Raw genomic sequence first — 17,706 nt, forward strand, 5'->3', positions numbered from 1 at the left:
CAAATGAAAACCACACTGAGATATCACCTCACACCTGTGAGAATGGCTATTATCAGAAAGACCACAAATAACAAGTGTTGGCAAGGATATGGAGAAAAGGTAACCTCTGTACACTGTTGGTGGGAATGTAAGTTTGTGCAGCTACTGTGGAAAACAGTACAAATGTTCCTCAAAAGACTAAAAATAGAACTACCATATTATCCAGTAATTCCACTCCTGGGAATTTATGCAAAGAAAAGAAAAACACTCATTCAAAAAGACACATGCAGGACTTCCCTGGTGGTGCAGTGGTTAAGAATCTGCCTGCCAATGAAAGGGACACGGGTTCGAGCCCTGGTCCGGGAAGATCCCACATGCCACGGAGCAACTAAGCCCGTGCACCACAACAACTGACCCTGTGCTCTAGAGCTCATGAGCCACAACTACTGAGCCTGTGCGACACAACTACTGAAGCCCATAAACCCTAGAGCCCGTGCACCACAAGTATTGAGCCCATGCACCACACCTGCTGAAGCCCGCGTGCTCTAGGGCCCACATGCCACAACTACTGAGCTCGTGTGCTACAACTACCAAAGCCCGTGTACCTAGAGCCCATGCTCCGCAACAGGAAAAACCACCGCAATAAGAAGCCCACGCACCGCAACAAAGAGTGGCCCGCGCTCACTGCAACTAGAGAAAGCCTGCACGCAGCAACAAAGACCCAGTGCAGCCAAAAAAAAAAAAAATACATGCACCCCAATGTTCATAGCAGCATTTTTTATAATAGACAAGATATGGAAGCAACCTAAAAGTTCATTAACAGATGAATGGATAAAGAAAATGTGGTATGTATATATGTATATATATATATATATATATACACACACAATGTAATACTACAGAGCCATAAAAAAGTGAAGTTTTCCCATTTGCAACAACATGACTGAAACTGGAGGCTATTATGCTTAGTGAAATAAATCAGACAGAAAAAGACAAATACTGTATGTTATCACCTACATGTGGAATCTAAAGCATAAAACAAATGAATGAATATAACAAAACAGAAACACTCAGATTTAGAGAACAAACTAGTGGTTACCAGTGGGAGAGGGAAGAGGGGAGGGGCAAGATAGGGGTAGGAGGTTAAGAGGTACAAACCACTTTGTACAAAATAAATAAGCTACAAGGATATATTTATAGCACAGGGAATACAGCCATCATTTTATAGTAACTATAAATGGAGTATAATCTATAAAAATTTTAAATCACCATGTTGTACACCCGAAAATAATGTAATATTGTAAATCAACTACACTTAAACTGTACTGCTATGAAACCTAATATGAAGACCAAAAATTTGAAATGATCTCTGGCCCATGGCCTTAAAAAGACTGTAACCAGTTCCTTTTAACTGAAATGTTACCACTTTAGCTTAACAATGAGGTATAAAACAAAACCAAGTATACTTGTTATTATACTTGGTTAAATACTGGTTAAATTTACCAAAGACTCCTCCAGAAGTCTTTGGTAAATTTAACATTCATTATTAACTTTTATAGTATTAAAATATTATAAGTAATGTGCCAATTTCAAAGTCCTCTAAATCTTTTGTCACAAAGATATTTATAGCACTGTAAACAGAACTAAAGCCTGATATCATATATTATTAAACCTGACATTTATCTCCAAAAGAATTTGACCTATGGTGACTGAACTCCAAAAAAAGTAAAAAGACTGGTAGTTGGAGAAAAGTAGATCTCTCACATTACTTAGTCAATGGCAGTTCCATTGTAATTTAGCCTTAATCTTTTTGCTGAAATGATCTAAATAACAAAAGATCCATAATAAAAATATTTTTTAAAAAAGAAATGAGCTATTAAGCCATGAAAAGACATGGGGGAACCTTAAATGCATATTAGTAAAAAAAGCAGCCAACCTGAATGAGACTACATACTGTATAATTCCAAATACATGACTGACATCCAGGAAAAGGCAAAACTATGGAGACAAAAAAGATCAGTGATTGCAAGGGGTGAGGGTGATAAGGGATGAAAAGGCAGAGCACAGAGGATTTTAGGGCAGTGAAATACTCTGTACATTATAATGATAGATATATGTCATTAAACATTTGTACAAACCCAAAGAATGAACAACACCAAGAGTGAACCCTAAGGTAAACTACAGATCTGGGGTGATTATGATGTATCAAGGTACGTTCATCCTTGGTAACAAACGTATCACTCTGGTGAATGATTCTGATAATGGGAGAAGCTATGCATGTGTCGGGCAGGGGATGGAAATCTCTGTAACTTACTCTCAATTTTGCTGTGAAACTAAAACTGCTCTAAAAATAAAATCTTAAAAAAAAAGAAACCTCAAGGGGGCCTCACCCCCACAATTTTGTAAGATTTATATCCAGGAGCTTGACCAGGCCCTCAAAGTAAATATCAGAGAAAATCTCCTCATGCTTCTAGCAGGGGGAGGAGAAAAGGAAGAATTTTGAAATAGGCCAGCACTCTGTTCTGCCCTCAGGAGAAATCAGTTAACCAGAGCCTAACCTGCTAGGGTATTGTCAGAGGCTAACTGACCTGGGGAAGGGAAATACCCAACAGCAGCCCACTCTTGCCATCTTGTCCAACCTAAGGAGAGAGGAAAAAAACTAAAACACTTGTGAAGTTCACAATCCAAAGATATAGGTTCAGTCAGAGACTGAGAACTAATAACAAGACTACAGAATGCTCCCCTCCCCCAACATCTCACCACCACATTGCTAAAGACCTATTTATAACAGTTACTTTTTCTTGGTACATCATGTCCAGTTATCAAGAAAAAATTACAAGACACACTGAAAAGCACAAAACACAATTTAAAGAAACAGAGCAAGCTTCAAAACCGGACATGGCAGAAATGTTGAAATTATCACACTAAGAATTTAAAACAACTGTGATTAACATGCTAAGGGCTCCAATGGATAAAACAGACACCATGAAAGAACAGATAAGCAATGTCAACAGAGGGATGTAAATACTAAGAAAGAACCAAAAAGAAATGCCAGAGATCAAAAACACTATAATAGAAATGAAGAATGCCTTTGATGGGCTCAGTAATAGACTGGACATGGCTGAGGAAAGAATCTCCGACCTTGGGGATATCTCAATAGGAATCTCTAAAACTGAAAAGCAAGGAGAAAAAGACAAAAAACAGAACAGAATAACCAAGAACGTAGATAACAAAAAAGTATAACATATAAATAATGGGAATACAAGAAAGAAAAAAAGTAACAGAAGAAATATTTGAAATAATAACTGAAAATTCCCCCAAATTAGTGTCAGACACCAAACCACAGATCTAGAAAGCTCAGAGAACATCAAGCAAGATAAATGCAAAAACAAAAATGAAAACAAACAAAGAAATCCTACAACTAGGCAATTCATTTCCAAACTACAGAAAAATCAAAAATAAAATCCTGAAAGGAGCCAGAAGGAAAAACCACTTTACCTACAGAGAACAAAGATAGAAATTAAATCTATCTTCTCAGAAACCATGCAGGCAAGGAGAGAGTGAAAATATTTAAAGTGTTGAGAGAAAAGAAAAACCCAACCTAGAATTCTGTACCCTGGGAAGTTATCCATCAAAGGAAAAGCAAATTAGGAACTTCTGAGACAGTGAACACGGAGAGATGCTAGAAGAGTGATGCTCTCAGAGAGAGACGGAAGCTCCGTGCCATTTCCCTTGCCTGATGCATCTATCCCATCTGGCTGGTCCTGAGTCATATCCATTGTAATAAACAGCACAAGGTGAGTGGTGCTCTTGAGAACCTTCTGTGATTACTACTCACACCTTTTCCAGGGACACTTTCTTAAAAGGACCAACAAGCATCCAGTTTACTCAGATATAATCCCAGATTCATGGAGTTGCTGCTGACCAGATTACACCTGTATCACTAAGACTGGAGTTTCCAGACAAAAAGACAAGATGGCACAGTAGAAGGAACTGAGCTCACCTCTTCTTACATAATCACCAAAATCACAACTAACTGCTGAACAACCATCAACAAAAACACGCTGGAAGCTACAAAAAGATACCCTACATCCAAAGACAAAGAAGAAGCCACAAGGAGCTGGTACAAGGGGCACAATCACAATAAAATCAAATCCCATATCTGCCAGGTGGATGACTAACAAACTGGAAAATAATTATACCACAGAAGTTCTCCCACAGGAGGGAGAACCCCACATCAGCATCTACAGCCTGGGTTTCTGGCAATGGGAGAAGAAGCCCCCAGAGAACCTGGTTTTGAAGGCCAGTTTGATCACAGGAATTCCACAGGACTGGGGAAACACAAATTCCACTCTTGGAGGGCACACACAAGGTCTCATGTACACCAGGACTCAAGGAAAAAAGCAGTGACCTCGTAAGAGACTGTGCCAGACCTACCTGCCAATAATGGAGGGTCTCCATTGGAGGCAGGGGTGGCTGTGGCTCACTGCAGGGACAAAGACACTGGCAGCAGTAGTTCTGGGGAGTACTCATCAGTGTGAGCCTTCCTGGAGGCCACCAATTTCTCACCAAGACCTGGCCCCACCCAACAACCTGAAGCTTCCATTACTGGGACCCCATGGCCAAACAACCAACAAGGTGGGACACAGCCCCACCCATCAGCAGACAGGCTACTTAAAGTCTTCCTGACCACACAGCTGCCCACTAAACACACAGCATGACCCAGCCCTGCCCAACAGAGGGACAAGACCCAGCTCCACACCCCAGTGGGCAGTAACCAGTCCCTCCCACCAGAAAGCCTGCACAAGCCTCTTAGACAGCCTCATCCACCAGGGAGCAGGCAGAATAAGGAAGAAGAAATACAACCCTGTAGCCTGCATAATGGACACCGCAATCACAGGAAGTTAGACAAAATGAGACAGCAGAGAAACATATCCCACACTAAGGAACACGATAAAAGCCCAGAAGAACAATTAAATGAAGTGGAGAAAGGCAATCTACCTGAAAAAGAATTCAGAGTAATGATAGTGTAGATGATCCAAGATCTCAGAAAAAGAATGGAGGTACAGATTCAGAAGATACAAGAAATGTTTAATGAAGAGCTAGAAGAACTAAACAACAAACAAACAGAAATGGACAATACAATAACTGAAATGAAAAATACACTAGAAGGGGGCTTCCCTGGTGGCACAGTGGTTGAGAGTCCGCCTGCCGATGCAGGGGACACGGGTTCGTGCCCCGGTCTGGGAAGATACCACATGCCGCAGAGCGGCTAGGTCCGTGAGCCATGGCCGCTGAGCCTGCGTGTCCGGAGCCTGTGCTCCGCAACGGAAGAGGCCACAACAGTGAGAGGCCCGGGTACAGGAAAAAAAAAAAAAAAAACACTAGAAGGAAGCACCAACAGAATAACTGAGGCAGAAGAAAGAATGAGCGAGCTAGAAGAAAGAATGGTGGAAATCACTGCTGCAGAATAAAATAAAAAATAAAAAGAAATGAGGAAATATGGTGGAGGAGTTAAGACGTGGAGATCACCTTCCTCCCCACAAATACATCAAAACTACATCTACATGTGGAACAATTCCTATAGAACACATACTGAATGCTGGCAGAAGACCTCAGACTTCCCAAAAGGCAAGAAACTCCCCACATACCTGGGTAGGGCAAAAGAAAAAAGGAAAAGCAAAGACAAAAGAATAGGGATGGGACCTGTACCTCTGGGAGGGAGCTGTGAAGGAGGAAAAGTTTCCACACACTAGGAAGCCCCTTCACTGGTAGGGATTGGCGGGGGTGGAAGTTTCGGAGCCACGGAGGAGAGCAGAGCAACAAGGGTGGAGAGGGCAAAGCGGAGAGATTCCTGCACAGAGGATTGGTGCCGACAGTACTCACCAGCCTGAGAGGCTTGTCGGCTCACACACCAGGGTGGGTGGGGGCTGGGAGCTGAGGCTCGGACTTCAGAGTTAAGATCCCAAGGAGAGAACTAGGGTTGGCTGTGTGAACACAGCCTGAAGGGGGATAGTGCACCACAGCTAGCCGGAAGGGAGTCTGGGAAAAAATCTGGACCTGCCTAAAAGGCAAAAGACCATTGTTTCAGGGTGCGCGAGGAGAGATGATTCAGAGCACCGCCTAAACAAGCTCCAGAGACAGGTGCGAGCTGCAGCTATCAGCAGGGACACCAGAGACGGGCATGAAATGCTAAGGCTGCTGCTGCAGCCATCAGGAAGCCTGTGTGCAAACACAGGTCACTATCCATACCTCCCCTCCTGGGAGCCTGTGCAGCCCACCACTGTAGGGTCCCACGATCCAGGGACAATTTCCATGGAAGAACACATGGCATGCCTCACGCTGTTGCAACGTCACACCGGCCTCTGCCACCACAGGCTCTCCCTGCATTCCGTACCACTCCCTCCCCCCAGTCTGAGTGAGCCAGAGCCCCCTAACCAGCCGCTCCTTTAACCCGTCCTGTCTGGGTGGAGAAGAGATGCCCTCAGGTGAGCTACACGCAGAGATGGGGCCAAATCCAAAGCTGAACCCCAGGAGCTGTGTGAACAAAGAAGAGAAAGGGAAATTTCTCCCAGCAGCCTCAGGAGCAGCAGATTAAATCTCCACAGTCAACGTGATGTACCCTGTATCTGTGAAATGACAACGAATCATCCCAAAATTGACACAGTGGACTATGGGAGCAACTGTAGACTTGGGGTTTGCTTTCATTATCTCATTTGTTTCTGGTTTTATGTTCTGGTTTTATGTCTCTTAGTTTAGTATTTACAGCTTATTATAACTGGTAGATTTGTTCACTGATTTGGTTGCCCTCTTCCTTTTTACATTTTATATAATTTTTTTCCCTTTTTCTCTTTTTGTGAGTGTGTATGTGTATGCTTCTTTGTGTGATTTTGTCTGCATAGCTTTGCTTTTGCCATTTGTCCTAGGGTTCTGACTGTCCGTTTTGTTTTTTGTTTTGTTTTGTTTTGTTTTTTTGCGGTACGTGGGCCTCTCACTGTTGTGGCCTCTCCCATTGCGGAGCACAAGGCTCTGGACACGCAGGCTCAGCAGCCATGGCTCACGGGCCCAGCTGCTCCGCGGCATGTGGGATCTTGCCAGACCAGGGCACGAACCCATGTCCCCTGCATCGGCAGGCGGACTCTCAACCACTGCACCAACAGGGAAGCCCCGTTTTGTTTTTTAGTATACTTTTTAGCACTTGCTATCATTGGTGGATTTGTTTTTTGGTTTGGTTGCTCTCTTCTTTCTCTCTCCTTTTTTTATTACTTTTTATTTTTTAATTTTTTTCTATTTTAATAACTTTATTTTATTTTTTTTTTCCTTTCTTTCATTCTTTTTCTTCTGACCCATGTGGCTGACAGGGTCTTGGTGCTCTGGCCGGATGTCAGTCCTGAGCCTCTGAGGTGGGAGAGCGGAGTTCAGGACACTGGTCCACCAAAGACCTCCCAGCCCCACGTAACATCAAACAACAAAAGCTCTCCCACAGATCTCCATCTCAACGTTAAGAACCAGTTCCACTCAACGAACAGCAAGCTACACTGCTGGACACCCTATGGCAAACAACTAGCAACACAGGAACACAACCCCACCCATTAGCAGAGAGACTGCCTAAAATAATAATAAGGTCACGGACACCCCAAAACACACCACCGGATGTGGTCCTGCACACCAGAAAGACAAGATCCAGCCTCATCCACCAGAACACAGGAACCAGTCCCCTCCACCAGGAAGCCTACACAACCCACTGAACCAACCTTACCCACTGGGGACAGATACCAAAAATAATGGGAACTATGAACCTGCAGCCTGTGAAAGGGAGACCACGAACAGTAAGTTAAGCCAAAATGAGAAGGCACAGAAATACAAAGCAGATGAAGGAGCAAGGTAAAAACCCACCAGAAAAAACAAATGAAGAGGAAACAGGTAGTCCACCTGAAAAAGAATTCAGAGTAATAATAATAAAGGTGATCCAAAATAATGGAAATAGAATGGAGAAAATACAAGAAATGTTTAACAAGGAACTAGAAGAACTAAAGAGTGAACAAACAAGGAAAAACAACACAATAAATATAATAAAAAAAACTCTGGAAGGAATCAATAGCAGAATAACTGAGGCAGAAGAATGGATAGGTGACCTGGAAGATAAAAGAGTGGAAATAACTACTGCAGAGCAGAATAAAGAGAAAAAACATCAAAAGAATTGAGGACAATCTCAGAGACCTCTGGGACAACATTAAACACACCAACATTTGAATTATACAGGTCCCAGAAGAAGAAGAGGAAAAAAAAAGGGACTGAGAAACTAATAAGAACCTGCTGTATAAAAAATAAAATAAAATTCAAAAATTCCCCCCAAAAAAATTAAATACGAAGAAAAAATATTAAAAGCAGCAAGGGAAAAGCAACAACATACAAGGGAATCCGCATAAGGTTAACAGCTGATCTTTCAGCAGAAACTCTGCAAGCCAGAAGGGAGTGGCATGGTATAATTAAAATGATGAAAGGGAAGAACCTACAACCAAGATTACTCTACCCAGCAAGGATCTCATTCAGATTCGAGGGAGAAATTAAAACCTTTACAAACAAGCAAAACCTAAGAGAATTCAGCACCACCAAACCAGCTCTACAACAAATGCTAAAGGAACTTCTCTCAACAGGAAACACAAGAGGAGGAAAAGACTTACAATAACAAACACAAAACAATTTAAAAAATGGTAATAGGAACATACATATGGATAATTATGCTCCAAACAAAAGACATACACTAGCTGAATGGAAACAAAAACAAGACCCAAACATATGCTGTCTACAAGAACCCACTTCAGACCTACGGACACATACAGACTGAAAGTGAGGGGATGGAAAAAGATATTCCATGTAAATGGAAATCAAAAGAAAGCTAGAGTAGCAATTCTCATATCAGACAGACTTTAAAATAAAGACTATTACAAGAGACAAAGAAGGACACTACATAATGATCAAGGGATCAATCCAAGAAGAAGATATAACACTTGTAACTATTTATGCACCCAACATAGGAGCACCTCAATACATAAGGCAAATGCTAACAGCCATAAAAGGGGAAATTGACAGTAACACAAGCATAGTAGGGGACTTTAACACCCCACTTTCACCAATGGAAAGATCATCCAAAATGAAAATAAATAAGGAAACACAAGCTTTAAATGATACATTAAACAAGATGGATTTAATTGATATTTATAGGACATTCCATCCAAAAACAACAGATTACACTTTCTTCTCAAGTGCTCATGGAACATTCTCCAGGATAGATCACATCTTGGGTCACAAATCAAGCCTCACAAACTTAAGAAAATAAAAATCGTATCAAACATCATTTCCAACCACAACACTGTAAGATTAGAAATCAATTAAACGAAAAAAAAGTATAAAAAAACACAAACAGGGGCTTCCCTAGTGGTGCAGTGGTTGAGAGTCCATCTGCCGATGCAGGGGACACAGGTTCATGCCCCAGTCCGGGAGGATCCCACATGCCGCGGAGCACTGGGCCCGTGAGCCATGGACACTGAGCCTGCGCGTCCGGAGCCTGTGCTCCTCAACGGGAGAGGCCACAACAGTGAGAAGCCCGCATAGAGCAAAAAAAAAAAAACCCACAAACACATAGAGGCTAAACAATGCACTGCTAAATAATCAAGAGATCCTAAAAGAAATCAAAGAATAAAGAAAAGAATACACAGTAACAAATGACAATGAAAACATGATGACCCAAAACCTATGGGACACAAAAAAAGCACTTCTGTAGGGAACTTTATAGCAATTCAATCTCACCTCAAGAAACAACAAAAAACTCAAATAAACAATCTAAACTTACACCTAAAGCAATTAGAGTAAGAAGAACAAAAAAACCCCCAAATTTAGCAAAAGGAAAGAAATCATAAAGATCAGATCAGAAATAAATAAAAAAGAAATGAAGTAAACCATAGCAAAGATCAATAAAACTAAAAGCTGGTTCTTTGAGAAGATAAACAAAATTGAAAAACCATTAGCCAGACACATCAAGAAGAAAAGGGAGAAGACTCAAATCAACAGAATTAGAAATGAAAACGGAGAAGTAACAACTGACACTGCAGAAATACAAAGGATCATGAGAGATTACTACAAGCAACTATATGCCAATAAAATGGACAACCTGGAAGAAATGGACAAATTCTTAGAAAAGCACAACCTTCCGAGACTGAACCAGGAAGAAATAGAAAATATGAACAGATGAATCACAAGCACTGAAATTGAAACTGTGATTAAAAATCTTCCAGCAAATAAAGGCCCAGGAGGGACTTCACTGGTGGAGCAGTGGTTAAGAATCCGCCTGCCAATGTAGGGGACATGGGTTCAAGCCCTGGTCCGGGAAGATCCCACATGCCACAGAGCAGTTAAGCCCGTGCACCACAACAACTGAGTCTGTACTCTAGAGCACATGAGCCACAACTACTGGAGCCCACGCACCTAGAGCCTTTGCTCCACAACAAGAGAAGCCACTGCAATGAGAAGCCCGCACACCGCAGCAAAGAGTAGCCCCCACTCGCCAAAACTAAAGAAAGCCCGCACGCAGCAATGAAGACCAAACACAACCAAAAATAAATAAATAAACAAACAAACAAACTAAAGGCCGAGGACCAGATGGCTTCACAGACGAATTCTACCAAACATTTAGAGAAGAGCTAACATCTATCCTTCTCAAACTCTTCCAAACTACAGCAGAGGGAGGAACACTCCCAAACTCATTCTACAAGGCAACTATCACCCTGATACCAAAACCAGACAAGGATGACACAAAAAAAGAAAACTACAGGCCAATATCACTGATGAACATAGATGCAAAAATTCTTAACAAAATACTAGCAAACAGTTTGTCCTATAGTTTCTTAACTATAAATGAAAAATGGATCTTGAAAATTACACATATTGGTTTTTTCACTTGATATGTCTGATTTGTGCTCCCCCCCCAAAAAAAAAATACTAGCAAACAGAATTCAACAGCACATTAAAAGAATCATACACCAAGGGCTTCCCTGGTGGTGCAGTGGTTGAGAATCGGCCTGCCAATGTAGGGGAGACGGGTTCGAGACCTGGTCTGGGAGGATCCCACATGCCGTGGAGCAACTGGGCCCGTGAGCCACAACTACTGAGCCTGTGAGTCTGGAGTGTGTGCTCCTCAACAAGAGAGGCTTTGACAGTGAGAGGCCCGCACACCGTGATGAAGAGTGGCACCCACTTCCCACAACTAGAGAAAGCCCTCGCACAAAAATGAAGACCCAACACAGCCAGAAGTAAATTAATAAATAAATTAATTAATTTTTAAAAAAAAAGAATCATACACCATGATCAAGTGGGTTTTATCCCCGGAAGGCAAGGATTCTTCAATATACACAAATCAATCAGTGTAATAAACCATATTAACAAATTCAGGGAGAACAACCATATGATCATCTTAATAGATGCAGAAAAAGCTTTCAACAAAATTCAGCACCCATTTATGATAAAAACCCTCCAGAATGTAGGCACAGAGGGAACTTACCTCAACATAATAAAGGCCATATATGACAAACCCACAGCCAACATTGTTCCCAATGGTGAAAAACTGAAACCATTTCCACTAAGATCAGGAACCAGACAAGACTGCCCACTCTCACCACTATTATTCAACATAGTTTTGAAAGTTTTAGCCATAGCAATCAGAGAAGAAAAAGAAATAAAAGGAATCCAAATTGGAAAAGAAGAAGTAAAACTGTCACTGTTTGCAGATGACGCAATACTATACATAGAGATGGTGAGATGTACCATGCTCTTGGATTGGAAGAATCAATATTGTGAAAATGACTATTCTACCCAAAGCAATCTACAGATTCAATGCAATGTCTATCAAATTACCAATGGCATTTTTCACAGAACTAGAACAAAAAATCTTAAAATCTGTATGGACACACAGAAGACCCTGAATAGCCAAAGCAATCTTGAGGAAGAAAAATGGAGCTGGAGGAATCAGACTCCCAGACGTCAGACTATACTACAAACCTACAGTAATCAAGACAGTATGGTACTGGCACAAAAACAGAAATATAGATCAATGGAACAGGATAGAAAGCTCAGAGATAAACCCACGCACATATGGTCACCTTATTTTTGATAAAGGAGGCAAGAATATACAATGGAGAAAAGACAGCCTCTTCAATAAGTGGTGCTGGGAAAACTGGACAGCTACATGTAAAAGAATGAAATTAGAACACTTCCTAAACCATACACAAAAATAAACTCAAAATGGATTAAAGACCTAAATGTAAGACCAGATACTATAAAACTCTTAGAGGAAAACATAGGAAAAACACTCTGACGTAAACCACAGCAAGATCTTTTTGACTCACCTCCTAGAGTAATGAAAATAAAATCAAAAATAAGCAAATGGGGGTTCCCTGGTGGCGCAGTGGTTGAGAGTCCACCTGCCAATGCAGGGGACACGGGTTCATGCCCCAGTCCAGGAGGATCCCACACGTCACGGAGCGGCTGGGCCCGTGAGCCATGGCTGCTGAGCCTGCACGTCCGGAGCCTGTGCTCCGCAACGGGAGAGGCCACAGCAGTGAGAGGCCTGCGTACCACAAAAAAAAAAAAAAAAAAGGGACCTAATTAAACTTAAAAGCTTTTGCACAGCAAAGGAAACCATAAACAAGACGAAAAGACAACCCTCAGAATGGGAGAAAATATTTGCAAATGAAGCAAGGCTGACAAAGGATTAATCTCCAAAATATACAAACAGCTCATGCACCTCAATATCAAAACAACAAACAAGCCAATCCAAAAATGGGCAGAAGACCTAAATAGACATTTCTCCAAAGAAGACATACAGATGGTCAAGAGGCACATGAAAAGATAATCAAAATCACTAATCATTAGAGAAATGCAAATCAAAACTACAATGAGGTATCACCTCATACCAGTGAAAACGGCCATCATCAAAAAATCTACAAACAATAAATGCTGGAGAGGGTGTAGAGAAAAGGGAACCCTCTTGAACTGTTGGTGAGAATGTAAATTGATACAGCCACTATGGAGAACAGTACGGCGCTTCCTTAAAAAACTAAAAACAGAACTACCATATGACCCAGCAATCCCCCTACTGGGCATATACCCTGAGAAAACCATAATTCAAAATGACACATGTACCCCAATGTTCACTGCAGCACTATTTGCAACAGCCAAGACATGAAAACAACCTAAATGTCCAATGACAGATGAGTGGATAAAGAAGATATGGTACATATATACAATGGAATATTACTCAGCCATAAAAATGAATGAAATTGGGTCATTTGTAGAGACATGGATGGACCTAGAGTCTGTCATACAGAGTGAAGTAAGTCAGAGAAAAACAAATATCATATATTAACGCATAAATGTGGAATATAGAAAAATGCTACAGATGAACCTATTTCCAGGGTAGGAATAGAGACACAGACGTAGAGAATGGACATGTGGATGTGGCGGGGGTGCGGGGGGAGGGTGGGATGAACTGGGAGATTAGGATTGACATATATACACTACAATGTGTAAAACAGATAGCTAGTGGGGACCTGATGTATAGCACAGGGAACTAAGCTTGGTGCTCTGTGATGACCTAGATGGGTGGGATGGGGAGGTGGGGGGTGGGAGGGAGGTCCAAGAGGGAGGGAATATATGTGTACATATAGTTGATTCACTTCGTTGTACAGCAGAAACTAACACAACATTGTAAAGCAATTATACTCCAATTTAAAAAATAAAAGAGGGTACTCACTACAGATCCTATGGACATTAAAAAGGTAATAAAGGAATAATATGAACAACTCAATGCCCACATATTTGAAAACCTAGATGAAATGGACCAATTCCTTGAAACATACACTTTGCCAAAACTCATACAAGAAACAATCTGAAAAGGTCTGTATTTATTAAAGAAATTGAACTAGTAATTAATAACCTTCCAAAACAGAAAGCATCAGGCTGATACGGGTGCACTAGTGAGTTCTACCACACATTGAAGGGAAAAATTAAACCAATTCTCTACAATCTTTTTCAGAGGACAGAAGCAGAGGGAATACTACCTAACTCATTCTATGAGGCTAACATTACTGTGATATCGAAACCAGACAGACATTACAAGAACAGAAAACTACAGATCACTATCTCTCATGAGCCGAGATGCAAAAAACCTCAACAGAATATTAGTAAATTGAATCCAACAATGTATAAAATGTATTATAAACCACAACCAACTGGAATATATCCCAGGTATGCAACACTAGCTCATCTCAGTAAACTGAAAATAGAGGGGAACTTCCTCAATGAAATAAAATCTACAAAAAACCCTATAGCTAACATAATATTTAGTGGTGAGAAATGTCAAGCTTTCCCACTGAGATCAGGTACAAGGCAAGAATGTCCTCTCTCACCACTCCTTACCAATACTGTCGGACTTCCCTGGTAGCGCAGTGGTTGAGAATCCACCTGCCAATGCAGGGGACATGGGTTCGAGCCCTGGTCCAGGAAGATCCCACATGCCGCGGAGCAACTAAGCCCATGCGCCACAACTACTGAGCCTGCACTCTAGAGCCTGCGAGCCACAACTACTGAGACCACATTCCACAACTACTGAAGCCCGTGCACCTAGAGCCCGTGCTCCACAACAAAAGAAGCCACCGCAATGAGAAGCCCGCATATCACAAGGAAGAGTAACCCCCTCTCGCCGCAACTAGAGAAAGCCCGCGCAGCAACGAAGACCCAACACAGCCAAAAATTAATTAATTAATTAATTAACTAACAACAACAAAAAAATTGCACTGTGCTGAAAGTTCTAGCTAATGCAATAATAGAAGAAAAGGAAATAAATGGTATAAAGATTGGGAAGAAAGAAATAAAACTGTATTTGTTCACAAATGACATGATAGTCTATTTAGAAAATTCTAAAGAATGGATAAAAATATTCCTGGAAGTAATAAGTGATTATAGCAAGGTTGTAGGATACCGGGTTAATATACAAAAGTCAACTGATTTCCTATATACCAGCAAGAAACAAGTGAAATTTGAAATTTAAAATACAACCCATTTAAATTATAAACCAAAAAAAAAAAATACTTAGGCATAAATCTAAGAAAATATTTATAAGATTTATATGAGGAAAACTACAAAACTCTGATGATAGAAATCAAAGAACTAAATAAATGGAGAGATTATCCATGTTCTTTGACAAGAAGACATATTGTCAAGATGTCAGTTCTTCCCAACTTAATCTATAGATTCAAAGCAATCCCAATCAAAATCCCAGCAAGTTATTTTGCAGATATTGACAAACTGATTCTACAGTTTATACAGGGAGGCAAAAGACACAGAAGAACTAACACAATATTTAAGGAGAAGAACAAAGTTAGAGGACTGACTACCCAATGTCAAAACTTACTTTAAAGCCATAAGCAAAACAGTGTGATATTGACAAAAGAAACAATTCAACTGTCCATCAACATAGCACATTCATACAGAAGAAAACACATGATGAAGTAAAGCTGTACACATCAACATGAATGAATTTTAAAACATAAAGATATAAAAATGAGCAAAATAAAATCACAGAATATAAAAATGGCACATTATATGTCAATATAAAAAACAGGACAAAATAAGCAAAATACTGTTTAACTATACATTCACAGGTGGTAAAACTATAAATAAATGCAAGGAGTGATTATCACAGAATTCAGCATAATGGACTTCCTTGACAGTCCCGTGGTTAAGAATCAGCCTTCCAATGCAGGGGATGCGGGTTCGATCCTTGGTCGGGGAACGAAGATCCCACATGCTGCGGGGCTACTAAGCCCGCATGCTCTAGAGTCCACGCACCGCAACTACAGAGAAGCCCACGCACTGCAACGAAAGATCCCGTGTGCCACAACTAAGACCCCACACAGCCAAATAAATAAATAAATAAGAATTCACATAATGACTGTTATCTGGAGGGAGGGCCTTAAGAGGTACTATAAATTTCTATTGACCTGGATGGCAAGTACATGGATGGGTGCTTGAATTACTATTATTTTTTCAACTATACAAATACTTCATATGTGGGGACTTCCCTGGTGGCACAGTGATTAAGAATCCGCCTGCCAATACAGGGGACACAGGTTCGATCCCTGGTCTGGGAAGATCCCACATGCCACGGAGCAACTAAGCCCATGTGCCACAACTACTGAGCCTGCACTCTAGAGCCCACTTGCCACAACTACTGAAGCCCGTGTGCCTAGAGCCAGTGCTCCACAACAAGAGAACCCACTGCAATGAGAAGCCCGTGCACCACAACAAAGAGTAGCCCCTGCTCGCTGCAACTAGAGAAAACCCACACCCACAGCAACGCAGATCCAATGCAGCCAAAAATAAATAATAAATTTTTTTAAAAATAAATTGATTAATAAAAAAATACTTCACATGTACTTCTTTGTATGTATAATATATTTAGTAATTTTTAAAAACTTAAACCCCTCCAGATTGGCATAATGCCAACTTTACAGATAAGGAAAGAAAATTACATAAATTGTCCAAAGTTAATACCATAGCTATAAGTTGCTGAATTGAAACTTGAAATCATGTTTGCCAAATTTCAAAAGCTATGCTCTTTCCTCTATATTACATAACTTCTGCTCTATCTACTGGATACTAATACTTATACAACTACTAAGTGCTGGAATTCTGTGACTTAGGTGAGAAAAACACCATTAATCTTTGCTAATAAGGCTTCCCTGGTGGTGCAGTGGTTGAGAGTCCGCCTGCCGATGCAGGGGACATGAGATTGTGCCCCGGTCCGGGAGGGTCCCACATGCCATGGAGCGGCTGGGCCCGTGAGCCATGGCCGCTGAGCCTGCGCGTCCGGAGCCTGTGCTCCGCGGCAGGAGAGGCCACAGCAGTGAGAGGCCCGCGTACCGCAAAAAAAAAAAAAAACTTTGCTAATAAAAAATATGCAAATATAAGCTAATGACCAATTGACGACAGAACCGGTGCTATTATCTTCCAGTGTTAATGATGTTCCTCCTGTAACAATTTTCCACGCTCGCGGATACCTGGTCATAATTAAAGGTTTAGCTTTTCTCAAGCTAGCTAACCTGCATGAGAATCAAACCAATTAAATGATGCTACATTTCATTAGCATCTAGCCCTAAAAAAATGGTCTACTGATGCCAAGATTTTCAGTTTCTTCTCTTATACATAAGCCCTGCTAAAATGAAGAGGAGAGAACTTAACCTAAGGAATCCTGGAGTTCAAATCCTGAAGCTTCCACTTAAGAACTACTTTGACCTTAAGCAAATTATCAGTACTTTACCTCTTTGAGCCTGTTTTCTATCCCACAAAATTTTTGCCAGAAATAAATGAGATAATGCAGTATAAAAATTTTAGGTCACTGCACTGTATTTCACAGATGTGCAACAAATGCTCATTTCCTTCCTTTATTCTAGGAATGGGAAAGAAAAAACAAATTGAGAAGCAAAAAGATAGCCAGAAAAATAAAGTAGAAGAATCTTTAAGAACAGTTTCTCAGGCAAAAATAAGAACAATTTAGTGGTAATAAAGATTTCCCTCCATTAGCAGCAGTAATAAATATAAACAAAATTCAGCTCTCAAGATTCTATTTCCTGTATAGTCCTTTGATGAAGATGAGAACTCTACAGTTATTAA

General features: G+C 40.9%; 1 protein-coding gene across 15 annotated transcripts in view; it reads right to left on the reverse strand.

Moving 5' to 3' along the window:
• The window catches only part of WDR76 (WD repeat domain 76), an 81,549-nt gene that overhangs the window by 46,421 nt on the left and 17,422 nt on the right, over window positions 1–17,706 (reverse strand). For 12 of the 15 annotated variants that reach the window (XR_007475892.1, XR_007475891.1, XR_007475900.1 and 9 more), the window contains one exon: window positions 2,568–2,618. The exons of the other annotated variants lie outside the window; for them this stretch is intronic. Coding sequence is in view for 1 of the 12 variants with exons in the window: in XM_049706644.1 (XP_049562601.1) it covers window positions 2,568–2,618 (51 nt within the window). In the remaining 11 variants the exon portion in view is untranslated. The remainder of the gene's footprint in view (window positions 1–2,567; window positions 2,619–17,706) is intronic. 15 annotated transcript variants of the gene reach the window in all.

This window comes from Orcinus orca, chromosome 2, assembly GCF_937001465.1.
Source record: "Orcinus orca chromosome 2, mOrcOrc1.1, whole genome shotgun sequence".
NCBI lineage: Eukaryota > Metazoa > Chordata > Mammalia > Artiodactyla > Delphinidae > Orcinus > Orcinus orca.